The sequence below is a fragment of the Hemiscyllium ocellatum genome, chromosome 13 (genome assembly GCF_020745735.1).
Source record: "Hemiscyllium ocellatum isolate sHemOce1 chromosome 13, sHemOce1.pat.X.cur, whole genome shotgun sequence".
NCBI classification, from domain to species: domain Eukaryota; kingdom Metazoa; phylum Chordata; class Chondrichthyes; order Orectolobiformes; family Hemiscylliidae; genus Hemiscyllium; species Hemiscyllium ocellatum.
In genome coordinates, this window is record NC_083413.1 from 66,207,859 (window position 1) to 66,234,842 (window position 26,984).

General features: G+C 41.7%; 1 protein-coding gene across 1 annotated transcript; it reads right to left on the bottom strand.

The window, feature by feature from the left end:
* Positions 1-1,788: 1,788 nt before the first annotated feature.
* Positions 1,789-20,780, bottom strand: cops9 (COP9 signalosome subunit 9). The gene is made up of 3 exons (XM_060834265.1): positions 20,645-20,780; positions 12,226-12,298; positions 1,789-2,073 (listed from the first exon to the last, which is right to left on the bottom strand). Exons 1-3 carry the CDS (start codon positions 20,705-20,707, stop codon positions 2,036-2,038), a joined length of 174 nt encoding a protein of 57 aa, XP_060690248.1. The 5' UTR covers positions 20,708-20,780; the 3' UTR covers positions 1,789-2,035.
* Between the last annotated feature and the right edge of the window lie 6,204 nt (positions 20,781-26,984).

Here is a 26,984-nt window from a genome sequence, read left to right on the forward strand (position 1 = left end):
TCGGAGAACCATTTGAAATAAAAAGCTGGATAAATAAAAATGTCAAATTTTAAGGAGAATCTTAAAAGAAAGAGGTTTAGCTAGGAAATTCTGGAACTTAGGCCAACATTGCCAGAGTCATGATAATCAATGGTGGGACCATTAAAATCAGATGTTTAATAATCCAAAAATTCAGCAAGGATATTGGAAGGCTGCAGGAGATCACAGAAATCGAGAAGGGCAATGATTAGGGAGGACTTGAAAGCAAACGTGATGTTAAAAATCAAGGTTTAACTGAGAGTCAATATAGGCCAATGAGTACAAGAGTGATGGGCGAATGGTATTTGATGCAAGTTCAAAGATAGGCAGCAGAATTTAAATGGCAAAGTTCACGGAATGAAGAACGTGGAACAGAAGATGACAGAGCCTGGAAGAGATACACAGACATATTATGGAACTTTTTTCTATTATCAAAGAAAAAGGATTAAGTTTGAAGGAACTTTGGACACATAGGAAAAACAGCGCCATAGGAAAAGTTCAACAGAAACACTTTTCCAACATAAAACCCATGTATACAGGGGAAGGGCATGTAGATGCATTCAACTACAGACCATTTCTGAGTTCCTTATTTACAAAAATTTGGGGTTAGCTTTGACCAGATACCTTGGGTACAAGATCAAGTCCAAGGATCCGAGTTCAGCAAGCAATTAAGCTCCTGGCTCACTGAAACATCACCCCATCCTCAAGCCATGATTCAGGATTGTGATGTAACTCCTTTTTCATTTACAGGATGAGTTCAACTCCAATTACACTGTAGTAGCTCAACATTATCCAAAAGAAAACAGCTTGTTGAACGGTATTTTGTTTATTACTTGAAATACTTACACTCTTCATCGCTGACATACAGTAGCAGTGCGTACCACTTACTAGGTGCACTACAGCAACTCACCAATGTTCCTTTGACAGTATCATCCAAATCCAAAACTGCTGCTAGAAGGGCAAGAGGAGCCAGCATATGGGAACACCACGCATCGTCCTGACTTGGAATACTAACACCATTCTGAAGTTAGAATTGCAGAACTCATTCATGTGACAGCACAGTGGATGTACTTACACCCTTAACTGCAGCAATTCCAGATGGTGCTCGAGCAATTAGGGATCAGCAACAAATTGCTGACCTTCCCAGTAGCACCCACATCCCCAGAACATATTTTTAAAAAGTGATTAGAAAAGTGATCTCATGACGTACTACTTCACACAGGGATCAAAAACTTGGAATGGTATTCCAGGTGCAGATGCTGCAGGTCAACTAAAATAATTTAGAGGCAACTGGATATTGAGGGAAATAAGCAAAGGCTCTCATGAAAAGGTGAGTTAGATGGGCACAATTGCTTCTTTCATCTGTCCTTATTTTTGTGATAATTAGATATTCAAATAATGTGCACTTAGCATCCAAATCAAACTGAGAAAATTGGAAGCCTCAAAATGAATTTAACAGACTACACATTTCTGTAATATTCCCAGCATGGTGTTTTTTTTGAACAAAGTACATCCTATTCAACCTGCATACTTACATGTATAGAACTTAATGATAATGAAGTAATTTCTGTAACCAGAAGAGTAAGACTTCACCCAAAAATTAAAAGCAACCTTTGTACCCAAACAGGTGTTTTGGGAAACTCGGCCCTTCAATTATATTTAAACTGTAATTCAGAACTTTAAAAATATTGTGTTCATGAAAAAGTGTCAGGTTTGGAGGAAAAATAAGCTGCAACACATCTGTAATATCTACTTTTTTCTAAGCAAACATGAGATTTTACATTTTCCTTTAATAAGACAAACTTATAATTTTACAAAGACAAAAATAACTAACATGGTGACTGTACACAAGTCTATGCACGTTTGTAAAATGCAGCTTCTCTCACTACTGAAAATGTCCTGACTTGAGCATTTGTGCACAGAACATTAGGAGCAGACTTTCCCAGATGTTGACCACTCTCTTCCCTTCTCCAAGTTTGAAGATGCACAGTGGCTCGGATGATGTGTGGAGAACAAATCACTGAATATCATCATCATCAAAGAGGTCTTCAAAATCTAAACAGAAAATTTAAACACAAAAATCTAAACACTAGAAGTTAAAACAGTTAGCACCATTAATACCTTCAAACCAAGATACACTGCATGCTTTCTCTGCTCTTTTTTTCTTTCTTCTCTTACCCTCTCCATCCTCCACGCATGATTTACTGAACATAATTTGCAGTTGCAATCAAAATTTGAAAAACTGGATTATTTTTATGGTTTGATTAATTCAATCATTTTCTTTCAGTCCAATGAGAGAAAACCACATTTGAAGTTGTTAGAAAGATTCCCCATGCATGTCTGATTTATCTTACTTCCCCTTTATGAGCAAAAAGTAAAAACAGAACATAAGCTCCAAGAAAACCTTTGCACAGATCGCAGCCAAAATTCGGATTCCAAGACATATCTTGATTGACATTTTTCTCCCTCCCACCATTTGTTGTGACAGATTGAATGCTTCTCAATTCAGGTAACTGAAAGCACTCCCAGGCCAAGTGTAGCACAACTCATTGCAAAGTAAAACTCCCTTGTCGCGGACCGAACCATCAGCAGTCTGCATCAAATGAACTGACGATTCCTTAATTCATACCAAACTCATCATCACAGTGGATACTCTCCAGTCTGGAAATCTATTGCTCAGAAAAAGCAGTTGTCGAGAAATGTCTGAAGACGACCTGGTTTCATTTTAGTATAGATTGCACCTGTTGAGGTGGAAAGCTAGAAGATACATTTAAAGTAATATAAATTTGTTGAACTTATTATGTTTGATCCTCTGTTTCAGATAAATATTTAGTTAAATAGCACTTTCCATTCACACACTTATAAACAGGTATTTAATGTCATTCTATAATCCAGGAAATTCTGAAACTGGCAATGTCTTGGTTCCAAGGATTCAATGGGGTTGCAGTGTAATTGAACTAGATCGCTTGCTCCTTTCTAAAAGAACATATAAAATCAGGCTGTAGCCAAATTCAACACCAGAACTGATATCTAACGCTTATTGTGGGAGAAGATCTTGGGTCTTTTTCTACTTGTGCTATCCATGATCCACACTGTATACTGCCAGTTAAGAAACATTATAGCCTGATTGAGAAGAAAGACCATGCTTCATTACATCAATTGCACCAACACGCAATTCCCAATTAGCCATTTACGTCTGTAAGTAAGCTTGTCAATTTAGTACCAATGTGCAGGACTACGTGGAAGCTATGTCCCAGTTAAGACTGTGAAAGCGAAAATTAATAGGGAGCTTCTAGCCAAGATTGTCAGCCACTGATTACGGAATAGTAGGAAGGAACTGCTCCCAGAATTAGATACTTTCACAATTGGACATTGCTCATCATGACCAGTGAAGGAACAAACACAATGCTGAAGTAAAGTAAATCAAGAAACTGTGGGTGCTGGAGATCTGAAACTGAAACAAAAACAAAGACTGCTAGTGACGAAGAGCCACCGGACTTGAAACATTATCTGTGCTTTCTCCACACAGATGCTACAAGAAAGATGGAGAATCTCAACAGGTCTGCCAGCATTTGTAGAGTCAAAAATAATGTTAACATTTTGAGTTCCATATGGTTGTTCTTCAGAACATTTCTGAAGAGGAATCATTGTGAACTCAAAATTGTAACTGCTTCTCTCCACAGACGCTGCCCGACCTGTTGCGTTTCTCCAGCATTTGGCCTTTGTTTCTGATTTCCAGCATCAGCAGTATTTTGCTTTTATTCAAGTAAAGTGAGGGACCCTGGCAAAGCCTAGAAATCCTACTGTTTCTGAACAAGAGGAAGGCTCTTCATAACAATGCTTCCTAACCACAAATTCCTGTTATTGGAACCTATCTAATCTGATTGAATTAGTTGAAATAAGTCAGTGTTTAAAAATGCTACACACATGGAAGGACTGAAACTTGGGATCCCTGTATAGGTCAGGTCAGTTACCCACAGAATCTAATAAACTTCAAGCTAATATTCATATTATGTTTCATTCACTTTTTAAATAAGGTCACAAATACCTCAATTATCTAAACGAGATTTGCAATAAACTCACTGTCGCAATCCTTAACAAATTAAATTAGAACTCTGAACAAAAAGCAAGTGATCTTTTGGAACATTTTCACAAGATTTGTAAAAAAATTCACAGAAATACTTTCCTTTTTTAAAAAATTCTTGCTTTGGCATGCAGAAGCAGGATAATCATTACATTCCTAGTTCTGGGAAGAAAAGCATCTTTAAAAGCAGTAGAAAGATGAAATTAAATCCAGTTTATACTTGTTAACTAACCCTCCATAGTTGCAGTATTACCAACATAGCATTTTGAAAACACTGTCAGATTGCATATAGATGTAAATTAAATGTATAATATTACATTAGAATCAGCCAACCTCAGTCATCGGAATAGAAAGAACAAGTTCTAAGTAGAGACAAATTTTGGAACAGCTCTTAAGAAAAAAGTGCTTCATTGTCACACTGAAGTATCTCAATCTACAAGGAATTGTTCAACACTTGAAAACTGCTAGCCACAGAAAAATGCACCAGACACAGTACAAAGGTTGTAATTTTCAGCTTAAAAGAAATTCATATCCCCAGGAATCTCACTGCCCACAAAGTGTTTCAGTGCCTATTAAAAAATTAATGATTTTACAGCAATTCATCATTTTTAATATGGCCAAGCCATTTCCTCTGTAAATATAACATGCAAACTCTGAGTATTTGGAGCTAACGGATCAACAAAAAATAGGATAACCACAGTATTCTAAAAAAAAGGACAACTGATATATTAGCAAGGGGATTTGGGTACAGGAGTAAAGATGCCTATAGTTGTATAGTGTCTTGGTGAGAACTTACCTGGAAAATCACGCACAGTTTTGAGCCTTTTATCTAATGAAGGACACACTTAGAGGTAGCTCAATGGACAGATTAATCCCAGAGATGAATGGACTGCTTTTTGAGGAATTGGGCCTGTATTCTCTAGAATTAAGAAAAATGATAGATGACTTCATTAAAACCTATAATATTTCTAGAGGGCATGATTGGTTGGGTGTACATAGAATGGTTCGAGATTCTAAAATCGGGAAATATAATCTCGGGATAAAGGATCGGCCATTTAAGAATGGGACGAAGAGGAATTTCTTCATTTGAAGGGTGAGGAAGCATTTGAATCCACTACTCCAGAGGATAGTAGAAACTCAATCACTGAACATGTTCAAAAAGAAAGTGAATGATTTCTGAAAACTAATGACATCAAGAGATAGGGAGTATAGGAAAGTGGCAGTGATAATCAGCAATGATCTAAATGAATAATAGTAAACTCCACAGGTTGAACAGACTTTTCCTGTTCCTATGTCTTAATTTTTTGATAAAACAAACATAAAATCTGAAGTCTTGCAACTTGTGAATTTGAGCTGTGCATGTTTGTACAGTCACGTGTGAGCAGGGTGAACAGCAGTGGACTGCAGAACGCACATCCTGATGGACTGTTTATCGTTGCTGGAGATTTTAACCATGCGAATTTATGTGCTCCATAAATTCCATCAGCATGTGGGCTTTGTGAAGAGAGGGGGATTACGCTGATTCTTGTTTATTAAAACATCCCCAATGCAGACAGGGCAGGGCCCTGCCCCCACGTTGGCTCCTCAGATCGTTTGTCAGATGCGGCAAACCAGTTCTGAAGCAGGTGAAAACCTGACCAGCAGGTGCCATTTCTGTTCTTCAAGAGTGTTTTGAGCCCACTGACTGGCTCATGTTCAGGGAGGCAGCAACCAATGGCGATTCCATCACCTTAAGGAGTACACAGCGTCAGTGATTTGCTTCTTTAGCAAGTGCATTGACAATGTCACTGTGTCCAATACCATCACTTTCTTGCCCCAACCAGAAGCCATGGATGACCATAAAGGTGTGTGCGCTGCTGAGGACCAGTGATTCCGCCTTCAGAGCGGATAACAAGGCGGCCCGAACAACAGCGAGGGCCAATCTGTCCCAGACTATCAAACAGGCAAACCATGCATATGCAGCCTTTTTCAGGACAGCGGTGATACGCAGAGCATGTGGAAGGGTAGTCAGACCATCACCAATCACAGAACAACATTGCTTGCTTGTGCAGGTGACGCTTCCCTCCCAGAGGAGTTGAACAACTTCTATGCACGGTTTGAGGATGAAATGACATGTCAATGAGGAAGACCATTTCCCCTCCACTTCCAATGACCAGGTGTGTGTCTTACCACGGCTGACACAAGGGAAACTCTAGGCAGAGTGCTCAGAGGATGCTCTGACTTGCTGGTGGATGTTCTCAGATATTTTTAACATGTCCATGAGAATGGGAGTTTAGTTTATGAAGTTTTCAAACTGGAAGGACAACTTCAGTTTCTGGCAGTCCAAAGAAAAGATCTGGAAAAGACCCTGTGTTTCTCTCAAAATTCAATGGAAAGAATCAGGGAGATACTCTGCACATGTTTCTCTAGGAGAGACAGGAAGGGAGAGAATCACTTCTGTTGTGTGCGCAGATAGTCTGAAAGGAATCGCTGCCAAACCTGTTAGCCTAGTGAGAAATTTAAAAATTAAATGAAGTGATACTTCATGGTAGTGAGCATCTGTCAAGGAAATTGTTGGGGAAAGGGCTGCATCTTTGTATTACTGCTTAGGTTAAGAACTTGCCAATTTGTCATATATTTGTTTTATTCCTTCTGTGTTATAAATTTTGTAAACACTAGCATTCTTTTGTAAATACATTCAGAGATTGTCTATCACGGTAACCAGACCACAAAAACTAAACTTACGGTCCATCAAGTTTCACTCTGGGATCTGTTTTGCCCTCAGCTGTGATCACACCAGTAAGAATGACAAAATGGTTCAAGTGTATTATTATTATTACTCGCTCTCTTGCCATCAAGTGACAACTACCTACAGTAATGGCTTCCAACCTGTTTCTGACTGATCCCTTGATTATTTGAAAACTGTAAAACCAATCAGAACATTTATTTGATAATTTTTACTCAACAGTGCACATTTTAATCACATTTCAAAAGAATTACATCTAAATTCAGATTCCTAAATCATTCTATAGTCTTTGACAAGTGGAGTTGCATTCTTGAGATATCAGCATGCTGGCTAGATGAGCATTCGTTGCCCATTTCCAATTGTCCTTGAGAAAGTGGTGGTGATGCTGCAGTCCATGGGGTGTCAATACACCCATACTTAAGAGTCATAGCGATATACAGCATGGAAACAGACCCTTCACTCCAACTCGTCCGTGCCAACGAAGTATCCTAAAGAAATCTAGTCCCATTTGCCAGCATTTGGCCCAAAGCCCTCCAAACCCTTCCAATTCATTTACCCATCCAGCTACCTTGTGATGGCCTATTAGTCCAGAGACCCAGATTATGCGGTGGGGATTCATGTTGAAATCCCACCATAGTGGAATTTGAATTCGATAAAAATTTGGAAATAAGAATCTAATGATGACCGTGATGTTGACTGTTGGAAACACCCATCTGGTTTACTAATGTCCTTTAGGGAAGGAAACTGCCACCCTTACCTGGTCTGGCTAACATGTGACTCTAGATCTACAGCAATGTGGTTAGCCTTAACTGCCCTCTGGGCAATTAGGGATGGCCAATAAATGCTGGCCTAGCCAGCGATACCCACATCCTGTGAATGAATTTTTAAAAATTTCAGACGGTATTTAAGACTCGTGGGCATTGGTCTGTCTGGAGATTCATGTAGATTAGACTGAGTAATTTCCTCCAGATTTCTTCCCTGGGGGACAATAATTAACCAAGAGCTTTTTTTTAAGAAACAACAATCTGTTTGTTTCAGAATCATTCTTCAAACTAGCATTTTATTCTCGGTATATCAATTAATTATATTCAAATACTCTTTTTGACAACAAGAACAGATACCTTCTCACTGTGCTATTCCTCCTGTATTCAGACTTCACTGAAGTTTGGGCATTTTATTCAGCTTCTTTGGAGAGAGTCTGCTGTGGGAACCTGCCAATAGCAGAATTCCTTCCTCAGAGACAGAAAGTTATGGAATTTATTTCCAATCCAGACAGTCCGAGAGAGCAGGGATGAGAAATAATCTGTGAATACTAGGACTGAGATCCAGAGGGTAACGTGCATTCCATGGACCCACTCCTCAGTGTCCCACCCCAAGCAGGAGGAACACAGCTTATGAAAGGAGTGACAGCAGTAGCATCCCAGTGCCTGTTAGCAATTGGTTGGTGACACCCCCCTTCCCCTGTACCTAGTTAATCCTACAGGGTTTGGATACAATTTAATGGATTATCGTATGCAAATTAATTAGCAAGAAGTGACAATATTTGACATAAATGTGAAACCTCTAGTCCTACATCCTCCCACAAGGCAAACAACTTTGCGACATCAAGCTCCCACAGAATCTTCTATGTTTCATTAAGTCACTTTTATTCTTCCAAACTCCAAATGATAGACCTGGCCAGTTTAATCTTACTTTACATGACACCTCACTAATTCTATTGCTAGCCTCATAAACCTTCACTGAATTGCTTTTGATGCATTTTGATCCTTCCCTGAATGAACCCAATTCTCCATGCTGCATTCCAGATGGTCTCACCATGCCTTGTATAATGGAAAAATAAGCTGCTACTGTAGTATTCAATTCCCCTCACAACATACAATAACATTCTTACCTACCTATTTGCTCTACCTTGAAATGATCACAGTCGATCAACCTTATGAACTTTTAGTTATGACTTTTATTACAGAAAAAGATACAGCTAAAAGTTTACTGTGCATGTAAATTCAGTGGCTTTCTGTATATTTTAGGTGGGGCGGGGGTGGGGGAGATGTGGTGTGAAGTAGGCTTCAAAGAGATGGACTTAAGAGGGAGAAACACACAATGAAGTGAATGATAATCTCCCAGAGTCATCTCAGACTGCAAACATGATGGGGAAGAAAGTAGTCAGGGTGAGAGACATGTTTTGCATCTTCCCCTGTCGAGAATACATGAGAACAGGGGTTAAAAGCCAATTTGAGCTTGCATTGTGTATTAGCAGGAAAAGATATGCTATTGAGCGAAGGTACGCATATATTAGCGTAGGTGCAAGTGCTGGTACACTGTGTAACCACCATTAGTCACCTCCATGCTGCAGGTAAAGGACTTTCACTGAGTTCTAGAAGTCAGCTAGCCAATCAAAAGGAAACAGGACACAGGGATTCTCTCATCCTGGGACCTGCCAGCCAGAATAGAAGCAGGAAAAAATAATTTCTTGCTTGAAAAAATAACCTTACGACCAAGGGGACTGAATAAGGAAGTGGAGCCAGATCATCCACCTTCATCCAGGAGCTTGATGATTTGGTATATCAATGCCTGTTTGGGGTCTGCTCATAACCTGCGCACTAACCTTTCATGATTCATGCACTAGCGAACCCAGTTTCATACCTCTGCAAGCTCTCACCCTTCTTCCTGCTAAAATGGACAATTTCACATTTTCCCACATTATATTCAACTCACCAGATCTTTACTTATTTAACCTATCTATATCCCTTTTTAGCCTATTTGTCCTTTTAACAACTTACAGCCATACCTTCAGTCCCTTCATCCAAGTCAGTTCTATATATTACATCAAACTAGAGTGCCTGTGCTGTGGCACACCACTCATTACATTCTGTCAACTTGAAAACAAATCTGTCTATGCCTTTTTCCGATTAGCCAGTTAATATGCTACACCCTATATAATTTGATTGATATAGGTTGCCATACATTTCTGTAAGACGATAGCTGATCTGTTATGGTCCCAACTTCACGTTTCTGCCTGTATCCTATAACTTGCTTGTAAATCAAAAGTTTGAGTATATTCAAAGTTATATTAGGAAATCATCCAGTCTCCACTGCTATCTGTAAAAGTGAATTCAAAAGGCTAAATAACCCTTAATGTCTTAAATAGAAAATCTCTTATTTTTGATCATATATATTCTTGATAAATGAGCATTTAGATGTTGGCTTGCTGCTAATGGAAACTTGGAACCATAATAAGTATATTAAATAGTAAAATCAAGTAAATAAATATTTCTGCAGAGGGGGAAATTGATAAGTCAGATTGTTTGAAATAACGCTTAGCTAAAGTATTTAGAGAGAGAGTTTCCACCAAAGAATACAGAAGTCAAGACAGTATAAACAGTCACAAGAAATTAAAGAAAAATAATTCTTCAGATAAAAGTATATTGTACTCAAGTCAGTTTTATGGAGAATGTAACAGTTGTCACCAGGACATATAAACAGTGTACAAGGTGTCAGTATAAAGTGAAAAGGTGACAATTACCAAAGCAGCATGAAGGGCCAAATTATACAGTATGTGGGTCATTCAGCCTATCACATCAATGCTGCGTTTTCTGGAAGAGCTATATGAATAATCCTACTTCAACACAGTTTTCTATTTAGCCCTTCAAATTTCTGTTTTCCCAAAATAGTACCTTTTTAAAAAAAGGATTACTAGTGAATCTCCTCCCCCTCTTTCAGGCACTGCAATCCAAATTATTAGAAGTAACTGGGTGATGAAACCCCCTTGAACTTGCATGGCCTAGGAGCAGACAGACTGTTTTAAGAAAAGAGTTTATTTGTTTTATACAACCTTCAGGATAGTAATAAAAAGTAATAGCTACTTGTCATTAGTGAAATCCTAGCAATATCAAAGATTCGCTGCAATCATTAGAAATTAATTACTGATCATGTGATAGACAGGGATTCTGAATGGAATCTTCATGTTAAATCAAATGTTGCTACCTGCAACTCTAAAGATAATTTCAACTTTTAATCCTGAAATTGCATTGTTAAAATCAGAGACTACACATGCAGTGCAATATTGCAGTTATAATATGTAGACTCTTCCTGAACAAATCCTAATATCTTGAGCTAAATGGAACTAAATACATCCTTTTTAGTTTATTTATTTAATTGAATTAAGAATACACTTACATACTTGACATGGAAAGTCTGGCTTTAAAACGGTGAAATCCTGACCTACTGTTCTCATACTGCTCTCTGGTGACTGTTAAAGGTTCGACTTTTAAGTGAGTTTTGTGGTGGTGTGGGTTTGGGGGAGGGCAGAAAATTAATTGCATTCCCCACCAATCTTCAGCAATACCAAAACAATATTCCATTTTTAATTCTCAAAGCACATCATTAAAACATCAAAGTAGCATGTGAATGCAATGTAAACTGAAGTACCAAGATGTGAAAGATTGTCTCAAGTTAAAAAAGTTTTGTTCAAAAAAAGCCATAGGATGGCTGGTGTTACAAGTGAAAGAAATGCTGCAGAGACTTTTCTCATAAGTGGGATAAAGCCTGAGCTAAGCAGCTGAAGTTTTATTTGATACCTTGTCACATATCCATCCACAGATACAGGATTTAAAAACTGGATGTCTGATATTTAGCAAACAAACTCACTTTATCTGAAATTTATCAATTGGATCCTTGAAAAACATTACTACTTTAAATAGAGCCCAAATCAATCCTGGCACCTGCTGCTGTATACTTTACTACAACAAAAAGCTCATGCCATCTAGCTGTAGGGAAAACCAATAGCAGCTGAACATCCCAAAACATAACTGTACCAACCTAGGCTGTATAGGTATTCTTTATAAAGAAAAATGTAATTTTGGGCAAAGTAACAAAAACCAATTTAGAATTGACTAGACGGGAAAACAAAAGAGAAAATACTTCTTAAATAATAGTGTTCTATTTGTAAACACAAGTCTTATTTTTGTTTGGCACTTTTAAATAAAATCTCTTTACATCAGGTCATTTCTAATTTTTTTTTAAAAGATAACTTAAGTGTCGACTGAATCACTTTGCCTAGAATTCAGTTATTTTAAGAGTGTGCAAAAGCAATACTAATGATGAGTTATGATAATCTGAAATATTAACTTTCCTTGCAACACATGCTGTCTGACCTATATTGCCAGTATGATATTCATACACCTTTGAATGTGATAATGCTAAAACATGTTAACCAAGTATATTATAGACAGAAATTAATCTGAAATAATTGCCTTTCATTGGAAAGTTTCAAACTTCAAAATCTCCTATATGTAAAGGTGTTGCTAAATTAAAGCAGAAACTACTTAAGACAGCCACTATAAATTGGTGGTAAAAATGGTTGTAAAATAGTCCAAGAGGTTACTGAAGATTATCTCACCATTAAAGAAATCCGCATGGACTGCTTTTTCATTAGCTGCAAGATCCATCAGAAGGCCTGAACTTCCTCCTGCCTGAAAAATAAAGAAAATGACTGGAGTTATTTCAATATATTTTATGGGGTTCAAAGACTGTTAAGTTTTTCATCTACACTGAAAAATAGCAGACTCGAAGCTTCTCCCAATGACTGACAAATGAACAGTAAACATATAGGGTGCCACAGAATCAGACAATTCCAGATTGGCAGTTCAGACTCGATGGGCCAAGAGGTCTCATGTATACTGCATGATTCAATGATTCAGTTCTGGGTGATGGCTAAATTGATAAGTGCATGGCAACAGCAGGAGAGTTACAAATGATATAGGAAGGGGATGAAAGAATCCACCAGCCATGGCTTCTCCTCCTGATTCCAGCTGGAAAGTACACTTGTAGGCACTGGTAGAGGACACAACAGATGTAGCCATGTTGTGCCTATGACCAAGCTATGAATGCTACCGTCTATATTTTCACATGAGAAATGCCCATTTGAAAATATCCTGGAGTACTGCTGACAGATTCATAATCAAGATCAACTCACTGCCTTACTGTAAAGGAGGGTATCAACAGAAGGTGAATAAAGTAATATTTAAAAATCAGAAGCAATACACAAGAGTAGGAGCTAGACTCCAGTTTCTAAAACAGTATATTCAAGACTTTATTAATGAAACTGTGGGAAAAGATTTGCTAGGACTGGAGATCAGAGCTGGAAATGTGTTGCTGGAAAAGCGCAGGTCAGGTAGCATCCAAGGAGCAGGAGAGTCGACAAATTCCTGAAGAAGGGCTCATGCCCAAAACGTCAACTCTCCTGCTCCTTGGATGCTGCCTGACCTGCTGCGCTTTTCCAGCAACACATTTTCAGAAAAGATTTGCTAACCCACGATTGGCCCACAAAAGCAAATTGGCCAAATTGTACGAGGACACCCAGAATTCCCGAGCAGCTCACGAACTGGGTCAGATGATACGCAGACAATAGAATACGCTTTCAAACTCCCACGGACATGACAGAGACTCAAAGCCCTCAGGGCAGTTTCACAACCCAGCAACAGCAAAGCCACATAAGAGTGGGACAGACAGATAGGTACCGCAGGATAATGGAAGCACCTCGTCACTCCAGAAAAGACTTTAACACCTACCTGGGAAGATGAATGGAACCATGATATTATCAGGATGTTGCATTGTGTGAAGGAACTGGACACTCATCCGATAAACTGTTTTCCAATTAGCACCCTTGCAACTAAATTACTCTATTTTCAGAAACATTATATTTTCCCATTTCTTAATCAGTGTCATTGTGCAGCATTAATATAAAACTGGTCTCATCCTCAGCCCTGGGAGGAGAAACCAAATTCTCTGTGCAGACTGTCAGTTCTGTGTCAGCTAGTCTGTTTTCTTCTCCAGTGACATCACTTGCAATAAACTGTTTGTCAATTTCACTTCGCGCTGTGATTTGTGATCTCTAACCTATTGGGCAAATTTCTCCAACAGAAACAAACACTAATAAGAGGTGCAACAGGTTGGAGTTTAAACTGCAGTCACCCATTTTCTTATAGCAGGAAACAAATAACACACCTTTTCTCTCAGTTGGAGTAATGAAACAAAATACAGAGTAACTTTAACAATCCAGGAAGCTTATGAAAACCATGTATAGGTGTAATGCTCCTAATTTAAAAAAGTATTTCACAGGAATATTACATAGCAACATTTGACACTAAGACAAATAAAGGGATGGATCTTGGAACTAAATACCAAAAGTTTCATCAAAAAGGTAAGCTTTGAGGAGTATCTCAGAGGAAGATAGGAATACAAGGAAAGAGGTTTAGGTGGAGAATTTCAGATTTTATGGCCTTGGCAACTTAGCTACCAAAACAAATGATATGGGGAGGAATTATAATCCAAAACTAACTGGACTGTATGTGCACAACTGTCCAAGCCCCAATACACTTTCAAATGTGTGTACGATTCATAAGCATTTTTAAAACTTGTTGTTTTCAAACATCAGTGGATAGCCAAAAGCTCCTGAAATGTTTAATCCCACATATGGCACAGAAATATTCTGGGAATGAGAACTGAGATAAGAGTATAATAACCATTAACAGATGAACATTTGTGATGTTCTTAAAGAGGACAAAAGAAGTTCACTAACAGCAGAGGATAACCATGCAGAGTTGTGTATGGGACTCATTTGCAGTACTTTTGGCAGAAGAAAGGAGCACAAATAATGAAAGGTCCGCTGCAACAGGAACACAAGAATAAAACTCAGCCATGATGGCCCTCGAGCCAGTTCCATCATTGAATTAGAGCTGAAAATCAATGCTGTTTATCTGTACCTGCTGCATTTTCTTTGACACTCACCTTACAATCTCAAATTTGAAAATTTCAAGTAACTCAACATCCACTGTCCTCTGAGGGAGAGTTCAGGATTTCCATAATTATTTTTTCTTCTTTGCTAATGGTCTGTTTCTAATTTTAAGATTTTTCTGCCTTGTTTTTAATCCCATTTGAGCATTTTTTTTCTGTAGGTACTCGATGGAATCCTATTATATTCCAATTGTGACAATTTTGCTTTATATTTAATATTGCTCGGATGACTTAAGTTTTGAAGAATTGAGGGGGACATATCTAAAGAGACGTCTTTCAGAAATCATTGAAAGTTCACTGTACAAACTGGAGGTGTTTTCTTTTGCAAACAAGGTTTCCTAGAAATCACATGGCTGATAATAACTGCTTGCTTTACTGTAGACCCTGGTCAGGCTGGTTTGAACGGTGACAGTCTTCCAGATATGCTTATTTCACGTGGTTCAATTGTAAGCCGAGTTGGAGAAAACCCTGTTATGTTGGAGAAACTGCCTAGCTGGTTTCTCATTTCTATAAAGAAAACACTGCATCAGTTCAGGGTGAAACTTCTTTGTTCTTTTGAAAATGTGACTGAAAAAACATCTCAGGATCGTGCTTCCTGAGCAAGCTATGTCTAGAAGACTTCAGGACAACTATACAAGATTAATGCAAGACTAACTTGACCTCATGTGACAGAACAGCAATAGAATCCAGAACATATTATGTTTTATCCTTTTGAGTTCAAGAATAACTCATTGTTCAGTGTTATTTTCAGAAAATCGAGAGCTGCAGAAAAATCTTTTTACCCTCTCGTTCCTGAAGTTTATGTGTACTTTAAGGATATTTACAGAGATAAGCATTTATACTTCTATATAACCTACGATGTGTGTAAACAATTATTGCATTGTATTAACGAGGCAATTGGGTATCCATTGATGTTCAAAAACAAAATGTTTTTAAATGCTCATGAATCATACACACATTTGAAAGTGTATTGGGGCTCAGACAATTCTGCACATACAGTCCAGTTGGTTTTGGTTTATAATTCCTCCCCATATCATTTGTTTTGGTAACCCAGTTGCCAAGGCCTTAACCACTGAAATTCTCCACCTAAACCTCTTTCCTTGCATTCCTATCTTCCTCTGAGATACTCCTCAAAACTTACCTTCTTGATGAAACTTTTAGTATTCGATTCCAATATCCATATCTTTATGTGGCTCAGCGTCAAATGTTGCTGCGTAATACTCCTGTGAAATATTTTGATAAACTATGAATTGCGTTTATTAAAAGCCCTAGTTGTTAGAATTTGTTTAAAAATGCAATAGAATTTTCTAAAAATGCAATACAGAAAGGTTTTAATTAATTGCTCGTGTTTGTAAATTGGAAAAGAACATTTTATTTTATGCTACGATCCATGGAGCAGTGGGACTAGAGTAACAGTGCACTTCTCCAAGCTCAGTGGTAACATAATCTGCTCAATTATTACAACTCAACCGTCCAAATGTCAGAGAGTATGAGCTAATTTAACATATACACTCTGCTTGAGGAGTATGACTCAGAACTGAAAATAAAACTGCAGATTAAAGTTTTCAAAATACTGCTTTTGTTCACTGCTCTGTATCTGAAACGCAATTTTTTCCTTCTCGTTTAACTCAACCTCAATACTTCAATAAAAACATTGCAGATGCTGGAACTCTAAAATAAAAACAGAAAGCGCTGGAGAAAGTGTCAGATTGAACTTGAGACTTTAACTTTGTTTCTTTCTCCACAGATGCTCCCGGACCTGCTGACTTTCTCTAGAACCTTCTGGTTTTAACCGAACAGATAAGTCTCTTGACTCCTTGATTGCTTCTAATTTGTCATACTGCTCTGCTGTTTTCAATGAGAATGTATTTCAACAAACCTCAAAATTGGGAAGACAGAATTCATTGCCTTCAATCGCTCCACAAATTCTATTCAGTAGCCACTGACTCCATCTCTCTTGTGGGCAATTACCTGAGTCTAAATCAATCCATTTGTGACCCTGGCTCTTATTTGACTCCAAGATGAGCTTCTGATCTTATATGTTCTCCATCACCAACGCCAGCTACTTCCTCCTCTGTGCTATATTTCTCCACACACCTTCAGCTCACCTGCTTTAACTTAGGGAATGGTTCACTGAGCATCTCAGCCAAGCTCGCAAAGGCCGACCTGACCTCCCAGTCTCCGCCAATTTTAATTCCCCATCCCACTCCCTTTCTGACATGACCATCTTTGGCCTCCTCCATTACCACAAAGAACCAAATTACAAACTGGAGGAACAACACATCATCTTCCGCCTGGGCAGTCTTCAGCCTGGAGGACTCAACATTGAAATCTCCAATTTCAAGTAACCTCCATTTCCAACCCAACCTCCGATTCCTTCCCTCATCTTCCCTTCCACAACCGGATTCATTTCTCCCATGGACCAACCAGGTCGTACCTTCTACCAGTCTTCACCTATCCCTCCTTCACCACCCTACCTCTGTCATCCCCTTTAACTGCAGCTCCCCTTACACCAACCATCAGTCCCGAAGAAGAGTTACACCCAAAATGGCGACTCCTCCATCTGCTGATGCTGCCTGACCTACTGTGTTCCTCCAGCCTCCTGCCTGTCTACTTATTACTTTCCAACATTACTTACTTCTTTCCAACATTCTGCTGACTGGCCTCCAATGTTCAACCTGCCTGAGCTCATCTAGAATTTAACAGTTCCATCCTAACTCACTCGTAGTTCCCAATTCCCTACCTTCCTTGGTCCCGATGACTTACATAACCCAAAGAAGCAAGTTCCAATTCTCTTTGTGTTCAAATGCCTCCACAGACTCAATTCTTCAACCACTGTGAACTCCTCGGACTCTCAACATCAACATCAGTATATTCCTGTCAGGGTGAAAGGGAAGGCTGGTAGGTATAAGAACTGCTGGACGACTAAAGAAATTGAGGATTTGGTAAAGAAAAATAAGGAAGCATATATCAGGTATAGACAGGATAGATCGAATGAATCCTTAGAGGAGTATAAAGAAATAGGAGTAAACTTAAGAGGGAAATCAGGAGGGCAAAAAGGGAACATGAGACAGTTTTGGCAAATAGAATTAAGGAGAATCCAAAGGGTTTTTACAAATATATTAAGGACAAAAGGGTAACTAGGGAGAGAGTAGGGCCTTTCAAAGATCAGCAAGCCGGCCTTTGTGTGGAGCCACAGAAAATGGGGGAGATACTAAATGAATATTTTGCATCAGTATTTACTGTGGAAAAAGATATGAAAGATATAGACAGTAGGGAAATAGATGGTGACATCTTGCAAAATGTCCAGATTACAGAGGAGAAAGTGCTGGATGTCTTGAAACGGTTAAAGGTGGATAAATCCCCAGGACCTGATCAGGTATACCTGAGAACTCTGTGGGAAGCTAGAGAAGTGATTGCTGGGCCTCTTGCTGAGATATTTGTATCAATGATAGTCACAGGTAAGGTGCCGGAAGACTGTAGGTTGGCAAACGTGGTGCCACTGTTTAAGAAGGGCGGTAAAGACAAGCCAGGGAACAATAGACCAGTGAGCCTGACCTTGGTGGTGGGCAAGTTGTTGGAGGGAATCCTGAGAGACAGGATATACATGTATTTGGAAAGGCAAGCACTGATTAGGGATAGTCAACATGGCTTTGTGCGTGGGAAATCATGTCTCACAAACTTGATTGAGTTTTTTGAAGAAGTTATAAAGAAGAGTGATGAGGGCAGAGCAGTAGATGTGATCTATATGGATTTCAGTAAGGCGTTCGACAAGGTTCCCCACGGGATACTGATTAGCAAGGTTAGATCTCATGGAATACAGGGTGACCGTCAGCCATCGATTCCCTCACCCTCAGGCCTGAACACTTCCCTTTTTGTTTTTTAAAAAAAGATGAATCAAAGAAAAGGAAACCAAGTTTACCATCCTGGGATGTTTTTGCAGGGCCTTGGAAGTTGGTATTTGATTTCCAACCCAGTATCCGGGGCAGCCTGTCCCTGTTGCCCACCCTGATGGTTCACTCTGGTTTCTGTATTCCCTCAACCACTTTCCTGGACTCTGCTTTCCTTTGCCCAACATCCGAGTCCCACTTGGTCAACTGTTCACCATCTCACACCCTCTCCTCTCCCTCCCCACCCCTCTTTCTCCCTCCCTTCCTCATCCCTCTCTCTCTCTGCCTCCATCCCTCCCTTCCTCTCTCTCCCTCCCTCATCCGTCCCACCCTCATCCCTCCCTCTCCTCATCCCTCCCTCCCCCCTCATCCATCCCTCACTCCCTCATCCATCCCTCACTCCCTCATCCATCCCTCCCTCTTCCCCCCTTCATCCGTCCCTCCCTCTCCCCCTCACCCGTCCCTCCCTCGCCCCCTCATTCCTCCCACCCTCGCCCCCTCATTCCTCCCACCCTCACCTCATCCATTCCTCCCTCTCTCCCTCATCCCTCTAGCCCTCCTCCCTCCCGCCCTCTTTCCCTCACTCATCCCTCCCTCTCTCCCTCATCCCTCCCTCTGCCACCCTCCCTCTCTCTTCCTCATCCCTCGCTCTCTTACTTATCCCTCTCTCCCTCTCATCCATCTCTCCTCCTCATCCCTCTCTCCTCCTTATCCCTCTCTCCCTCTCATCCCCCTCTCTCCCCTTCTCTCCCTCCCTCAATCCCCCTTCTCTCCCTCCCTCAACACTCCCTCCCTGTCTCCCTCTCATTCCTCCCACCCTCACGCTCCCTCATCCCTCTAGCCCTCCCTTCCTCATCTCTCCCTCTGTCTCTCCTCATCTCTTTCATCCCTCTCTGCTCCCCATCCCTCTCTCGCTCTCTCGTCCTCATCCCACCCACCTCCTAATCCCTCTGTCCCTCTCATCCCTCTCTCTCCCCCTCATCCCACTCTCCCTCTCTCCTCATCGCTCCTTCTCTCCCTCATCCCTCCCTCCCTCTCCCCCTCATTCCTCCCTTCCTCACCCTCATCCCTCCCTCTCTCTCTCTCTCTCTCCCTCAAATATCTAGCCCTCATCCCTCCTGCCCTCCCTGCCACCCTCCCTTCCTCATCTCTCCCTCTCTCCTCCTCGTCCCTCTCTCCTCCTCATCCCTCTCTCTGCCACATCCCTCTCTCCCCCTCTCCTCCACATCCGTCTCTCCTCCTCATCCCTCTCTCCCTCTCCCCTCCTCATCCCTCCCTCAACCTTCCTTCTCTCCCTCCCTCAACACTCCCTCCCATCTCCCCCTCATCCGTCCCTCCCTCTCCCCCTCATCCCTCCCTCACTTCCTTCCTCAACCCTCCCTCTCTCCCTCCCACAACACTCCCTCCCTCTCTCCCTCATCCCTCCCTCTCTTTCCCCCTCATCCGTCCCACCCTCACCCCAACTCTCTCTCCCTCATCCCTCCCGCCCTCCCTGCCGCCCTCTCTCCCTCATCCCTCCCTCTGCCACCCTCCCTTCCGCATCCCTCCCTCTCTCTTCCTTATTCCTCTCCCCCCCATCCCTCTCTCCTCCTCATCCTCATCCCTCTCTCCTCCTCACTCCCTCCCATTGCTCTCTCTCTCCCTCATCACTCCCTCTCTCTCTCCCCCATCCCTCCCCCTCTCTCTCCCCCATCCCTCCCTCATCCCCCTCTCCTCCTCATCCCTCCCTCCCTCAACCCTCCCTCTCTTTCCCCCTCATTCCTCCCACCCTCACCCCTCCCTCCCATCTCTCCCCCTCATCCGTCCCTCCCTCTCCCCCTCATCCCTCCCTTCCTCATCACTCCCTCTCTCCCTCCCACAACACTCCCTCCCTCTCTCCCTCATCCCTCTCTCCCTCATCCCTCTCTCAACCCTCCCATCCTCACCTCTCCATCACTCTCTCTCCCTCATCCCTCCTGCCCTCCCTGCAGCCCTCCCTTTCTCATCCCTCCCTCTCTCCCTTCCTCCCTCCCTCTTTCCCCCCCACCACCCTCCCTTCCGCATCCCTCCCTCTCCCCCTCATTCCTCTCTCCCTCATCCCTCTCTCCTCCTCATCCCTCTCTCCCTCCCTGTAAAACCCCTCCCCTCACAAACCTCATCCAGATCCACGTACGGCCCCGCGCCCTCGGGGAACATCTCATCCACCGCCGGTTTCATCCTCACCGGGATCCTCTGTCCCAGACCGTCTCCCGTCTCCCGTCTCCCACCCCGGACCCAGCGACACACGGACCTTCCGGCGCCGCTTCCCGTTCGGGTCCGCGGAAACCCTGGTCCCCGAAGAAAGGTTCCGCTGTCAGTGAGGGTGGTGTGAGGGGCACAGGAGGGATGCCCTCTCTCAGATTAATATCAGACAGAGGAATGCTTTAATAACATGTTTGTGGTGAAGTGATAATTCAGCAGCAATACGTTGCCGATATTGACAAAATAAATCCAAAGACATTTGGAGCAAAGGAAATAATCCTCCCCAAATTAGCAAACTTGAAAAAGTAGATGTTTGCAAGTCCTGTCACATAGTTTCAAGTATTTCCTTATTGTCACTTCAGATTTTGTTAATGTTGGTAACAATGTCAAATAGTTAACTGAATGTAATTGAGTTGTACATGACGTCTGTCAGTCAGTGACTATTTTAAATCGTGTGTGAGTTGTAGGTGTCCTCATGACAAGTCACTCCAGGGGCCAGAAACCCCAATCATTTATGTTTCCAAATGTGCCTCTTGTTTCACCTAAACTTCAATAAAAATCCAACCAGCTTCAACCCTGGATGAAAGTTCCACAGATTCGAGGGCATATTATAGAGGAAGCTTTGCACAGACGCCACGTTTCTGGCCCAGAAATGGAGAAAATTATGACTTCATTAAATCATTAACCGTTGCATATCCAAACATCAAATACTGCTGACAAGAGAGATATTTTTACAAAGCTTTTCAACTTCAAATGGTAGCAACATTTATACCACAGATTAGTTGGCATCTTGACTGAACACCCGAGGCACTTCTCTAGAGACAAAATTAAAAAAAACACGACACCGGGTTATAGTCCAACAGGTTTGTTTGAAACAACCAAGCTTTCAGAGCCTCACTCTTTCCTCAAGCAGCTAATGAGAGAAAACATTGGATACAAAATTTATAATTAAAAGCTCAAGTGGTCATATAATTTGTGCATAAGTATTGAACAAACCTAGATCGCTATTTCGTCTTTAATCAGCAAGAATGCAGGTGCAGGTTTTGATTGATTAATAAATCTGTTGGACTATAACCTTTGGGCATGTGATTTTTTTGACTTTGTCCATCCCAGTCCAACACCAGCACCTCCACGTCATGACAGTGTAAGACGTTCTCCAAGCTTCTGCATATCATGTAGTTCAAAATGACGCAACATATAATTGTACAGGAGTATGTCATTTTTAACACATGTAAATGAGCCAACTTACAAGATTGACTGACTAACTTAAATTTGTTGGTTTGATTTGATTTGATTTATTGTTACATGTACCTAAGCTTTGTTTAGCAAGCAGTGCAGGAGGATCATAGCAATAAGGATGTACAGATCATAGGGTGCTTAGACAGAGTGAGGTATATGTAAAGATGGGCTGAAGGGCTAAAATTGTTGATAATATTCGACAGCTGCATGACCTTAGAATGAGTGTTGTGAACATTCCTGTATGTGCCGAAGTTGACTTGTTTCTGTATTTGCTTTTCTGCACTTGCTGTTTGTTACACTGTATAAGAGAAAGAGTTTTGTTCCAAGTTGTTGGATTTCATTTTGTTCACTTGTGAACAGTGCTAGGGACAATCGTAAGCTTCCAGCACAGCCATTGATCAAGAATTTCCAGACAGGCAGAAGGGCGTGAGGCTTATTGTTTTTTCCTTTCTTTTTCTGTCTTTTAACTTAAAAAATGTTCATATTTTTAAAAATTGCTGTTGGCGATTCTTCTCTTAACTACATTTAACCGAATATGAAAAAAAACAAGACATTACACAAGGTTACGTCTGCAGCGGAGGTGTGCAAAGCAAGATCAACATTATTAAAGTTAGAGAGGACTATTTAGCAGTCTAATAACAGCAAAGAAGAAGCTGTTCTTGAACCTGTTTGTGTGTGTATTCTCACTTCTGTATCTTCTACTGATGGAAGAGACCATTACTGGGGTCACTGCATGACCACAAGCAATAAGTAAGAGTACCAATCTCCATTTTACACTTGGGGCACATTGGGGACACTCCTGTCTTAAATTTCACAAGCTGCTACCGTGCCAGATGAGCCCTATGAAGTGTCTTCAGTTGATTAGCCTGGGTCCTACTACAAATCAATATCTTCCTGACATTTTCCCAGATATCCTTCCACATCTCTGAGGAGATTTCCACCTCTAATTTGAGTCCAGGTTTTATATAGCCATTCAATGCCCTTTGAGACATTACTACCTAACAAGTGAAAGAGAGTGCTAACCGAGAGAGCACCCATACACTGGAGCACTCTCCTCTCCATGTCCTACTCGTAGGGATTGACCATCAATGTAGTCATTTTTTTGTATGAAGTTTCTAATCTGGAAGTAACGAAAGAGATCTTTCCTAGGGAGCTTGAACTTCTAACTCAGCTGTTCAAAGGACATCATGACCTTCCCATCAAATAGATCTCCCAAACAGGATATTTCTCTGGACTCCTAGAGCTTACAGCTAGAGTTCATTGAACCCAGCATTCCCACTATGGGAGTAAAAGGGGAAGTTTTAACCGTGTTGAGGACAATCGGGTTTTTACAGTGATCCATGACAGTTCTCATCTAGTCCATAAAAAACCAAATTACAGAGGGGGCATTTAATCTGGGAGGTCTCAATGTCTAGCGAGATTGATCATGGATTGTGACAGGCCCATTCAGCCACATAAGATAGTAAGGAACTCAATTGGTATTTCCTAAAGTCCGGAAAATCTAGACCCCCCTCTCTTGCAGAAGCTGCAATTTATCCAGCTTAATAAGAGGCTGCCTATGATGCCAAATAAAGATCCAAGCCAGCCGTAAAGTCTGCTTAGTGTTTACCTTGGCAGCATCAAAGGGAGCATTCTCATGGGATATAACAAGCAAGGAAAAACATTCTTAGCTATTCTGTCCAAACAAGATATTAGAAGATCTCCCTAGCGCCAAAGATCCTGCCTTATCTTCTCTAGCAACTGCCCATAATTGGCTTTACATAACTGATCGAAAACCGGGATAATAAAGATGCCTAAATAGAGAAAACCTCCCTGTGACCACCGGAAGGATGGTCATCAAAGTTGGATATGCTAGTAAGACCCCCTCACCCCTCTCCCACCAGGCATGGCCTCTGACATCATGAAATTAATTTTATACCCTGAAAACAAACCAAATAGATTAATCACTTGTATTAAGCGGGGCACCGATGTCATTGGATCAGTTAAAAAGGGAAGGACATCATCCGCATAGAGAGTGATTTTATGCCTGCCTGACCCTACCTCGAGGGCAGTTATATTATGATCCATTTGAATGGCTTCCACCAGCGGCTCCATCACCAATGTAAATAGTAGAGGTGAGAGAGGGCACCCTTGACAGCAGCCTCTGCCAACACTAAAACTATCTGACCTTATACCATTAGTGAGAACTGCTCCTTTTAGATCACATAGACCACTGCCATCCATTTGATAAAAACCTCTCCAAGACCAAACCATTCCATGACAAAAGAGGTACAGCCACTCCACCTGATCAAATACTTTCTCTGCGTCTAGGGAAACTACCAAATCCGGGATAGCTCTTTGCTGATATATTTGGACCATATTGAATACACTTTTAATATTGTTGGTAGATCTATAACCCTTAGTAAAACCTGTCTGGATATCCTTTACAATAAAAGGCAATACCCTTTCCAGCCTTAACGCAAGTATTTTCGACAGGATTTTAAAACCCACGTTCAGTAAAGGAATGGCCCTGTAGGAAGTGCAATCTTCTGGGGCATTTCCTTTCTTAAGGATAAGAGAAATATTTGCTTCTCTCAAAGAAGATGGAAGGCAGCCCTGACCGAATGAGTAATTGTACATATCCAAGAGTGGCCCGGCCAGCTTGTCTATAAACTCCTTATAAAACTCACTTTGAAATCCATCTGATTCAGGCGCTTTACCGCACTGGATCAGCCTCCTGTACTTCCTGAATTGTCAGGGGAGGCACTCCGAAAGGACGCGTGCTCTGAGGTTACACCTGAAAGGTTCAAGATCTTAAAAAAAGGACTCATCATCATCATTCTATCCTCACAATCCTCTGACTGTTACAGCTCAAATTGCTGCATTATTTTTCTAGCATTGCAAGTAAGTGTACCAGCACTCTCTCTGATGGATGTAATGGATTGAGGGCATTCTTCTTTCTGGCCAAGTATGCTAGGTATCTACCTGGTTTATCACTGTACTCGAATAACCTCTGTTTTGCAAAAGAAATTTCCCTCTTTGCTGTTTGGGTAAGCGCAGCATTCAAAGTTGCCCTAAGGACTATAATCTGCTGCAATTTAGTTATAGACAGCCTATCAAAGTATGCTAACTCAGCTGGCTTCAGGTGAGCCTCGAGCAGATGTTGCTGTTCTCCCCATTGTCATTTCTGGGTCGCAGAGAAAGAAATAATCAAACCCCATGCATATATCTTGGCAGTCTCCCACAGCACTGATAGGTTGCTGGCCATCCCTGAATTGATATCCCCAAAAAATTTAAACTTCTGCAAAAATTACCTATAAACTTGGTATCTTTCAGGAGGAAAGGTCCATGCGCCAGTGCCAGGAACCCGCCCCACCATCACTGGTCTTGACCTCCATGTACGCTGCCACTCCCTGTTCAAGTCCACAACTGCCTGGATTGCAGAGATATACCCACAAGACCCCTAGGCATCCTGTCCACCTCGGGGTGATTAGCACGATTAAAATCTCCCCCTATAATTGTAAGACGCACCCCAAGGGCCATCAATGTAGTGAGCATATCCATTATGAACTTAAGGGGATGTGCCGGGGGGGCAATATACATTCAGAATCCATACTCCACTCCATGCATTAAAGCTTTATGTATTATGAATTGCCTGCAGTCATACTTGATTTGGCCTAACGTTTGAAATGGGAGGTTCTTCTGGATGAGAATCGCCACTCCTCTACTTTTCGAGTTAAAGGATGAGAAAAACCCCTGGCTGAATCCTCCCTGTTGCAACATCAAATGCTCCTTATCCAGTGAGTGTGTTTGTTGTAACGAGGCTACATCGACCTTTTCTTTTCTAAGGCTTGACAGTATCTTTTTTCTCTTAATGGATTCAGAAAAGATTTACAAGGATGTTGCCAGGGTTGGAGGATATGAGCTACAAGGAGAGGCTGAACAGGCTGGGACTGTTTTCTCTGGAGCGTTGGAGGCTGAGGGGTGACCTTACAGAAGTTTAGAAAGTTGTAAGGGACATGGATAGGGTAAATAGACAAAGTCTTTTCCCTGGGGTCAGGGAGTCCAAAGCTAGAGGGCATAGGTTTAAGGTGAGAGGGGAAAGATAAAAAAGAAACCTAAGAGGCAACTTTTTCACACAAAGTGTAGTACATGTGGGGAATGAGCTGCCAGAGGAAGTGGTGGAGGCTGGTACAATTGCAACATTTAAGAGGCATTTGGATGGGTATATGATTAGGAAGGGTTTGGAGAGATATGGGCCGGGTGCTGGCAGGTGGGACTAGATTGGGTTGGGATATCTGGTCGGCATGGACGGGTTGGACCTAAAGGTCTGTTTCCATGCTGTACACCTCTATGACTGTAATTGGTGAGTGACTCCCCTTAACATTCCAGGTGCACCATTTAAACGAATGGCGAGCCATGATCGCCCGAAACAGTCTGTGACCCCCCCACCCACCCACCCTCGTAGGAAGAACTCCACTCATAGCGCACTGAGTGAAAACCATAAACAGCTCATATAAGTTTAAAAATGCAACTTCCAAAACTACTGAATCAAAACTTCTAACGCCTACTTCTAAATATAACAGCACAAAACATAACTGAAAGGAGACTTTCCCCGTTGTCCACAGGGGGCGCTCGTACCACCCATTGATCCCACCATGACTCCTTCTAGCTGGAGCCATGCCCCTGACCCAGACAACGCAAAGTAAGGGAAAAAAATCCCAATATGTTCTGATAAGAAAGTTAGAACTGGGCACCCAACCCCTCCCCTCCATACTGTAATCCTCGACTCTCTTGACAGAACAACAAAAAAAATCTCTCCCTGGTGTGGGGCTGGAGCTGGGAGTGGGGGCGGGGTTAGGCATGTGGAGGGAGATCGGCGGTGGGGCGGGGTTAGGCATGGGGACGGAGATCGGCGTGGGAGACGGTTAGGTGTGCGGACCGGGATCGGCGTGGAGGCGGGGTTAGGCGTGCGGACGGAGATCGGCGTGTGGGCGGGGTTAGGCGTGCGGCCCCCACGCCGATCTCCGTCATC

Excerpts from the sequence above, each read along its gene's own strand:
- cops9 (XM_060834265.1), bottom strand. The coding sequence starts at position 20,707 with ATGAAACCGGCGGTGGATGAGATGTTCCCCGAGGGCGCGGGGCCGTAC. Across the intron at positions 12,299-20,644 it reads CGTACGTGGATCTGGATGAG|GCAGGAGGAAGTTCAGGCCT; the intron begins GTTTGTGAGGGG and ends TTTATTTTTCAG. Across the intron at positions 2,074-12,225 it reads CCATGCGGATTTCTTTAATG|ATTTTGAAGACCTCTTTGAT; the intron begins GTGAGATAATCT and ends TTTTCTGTTTAG.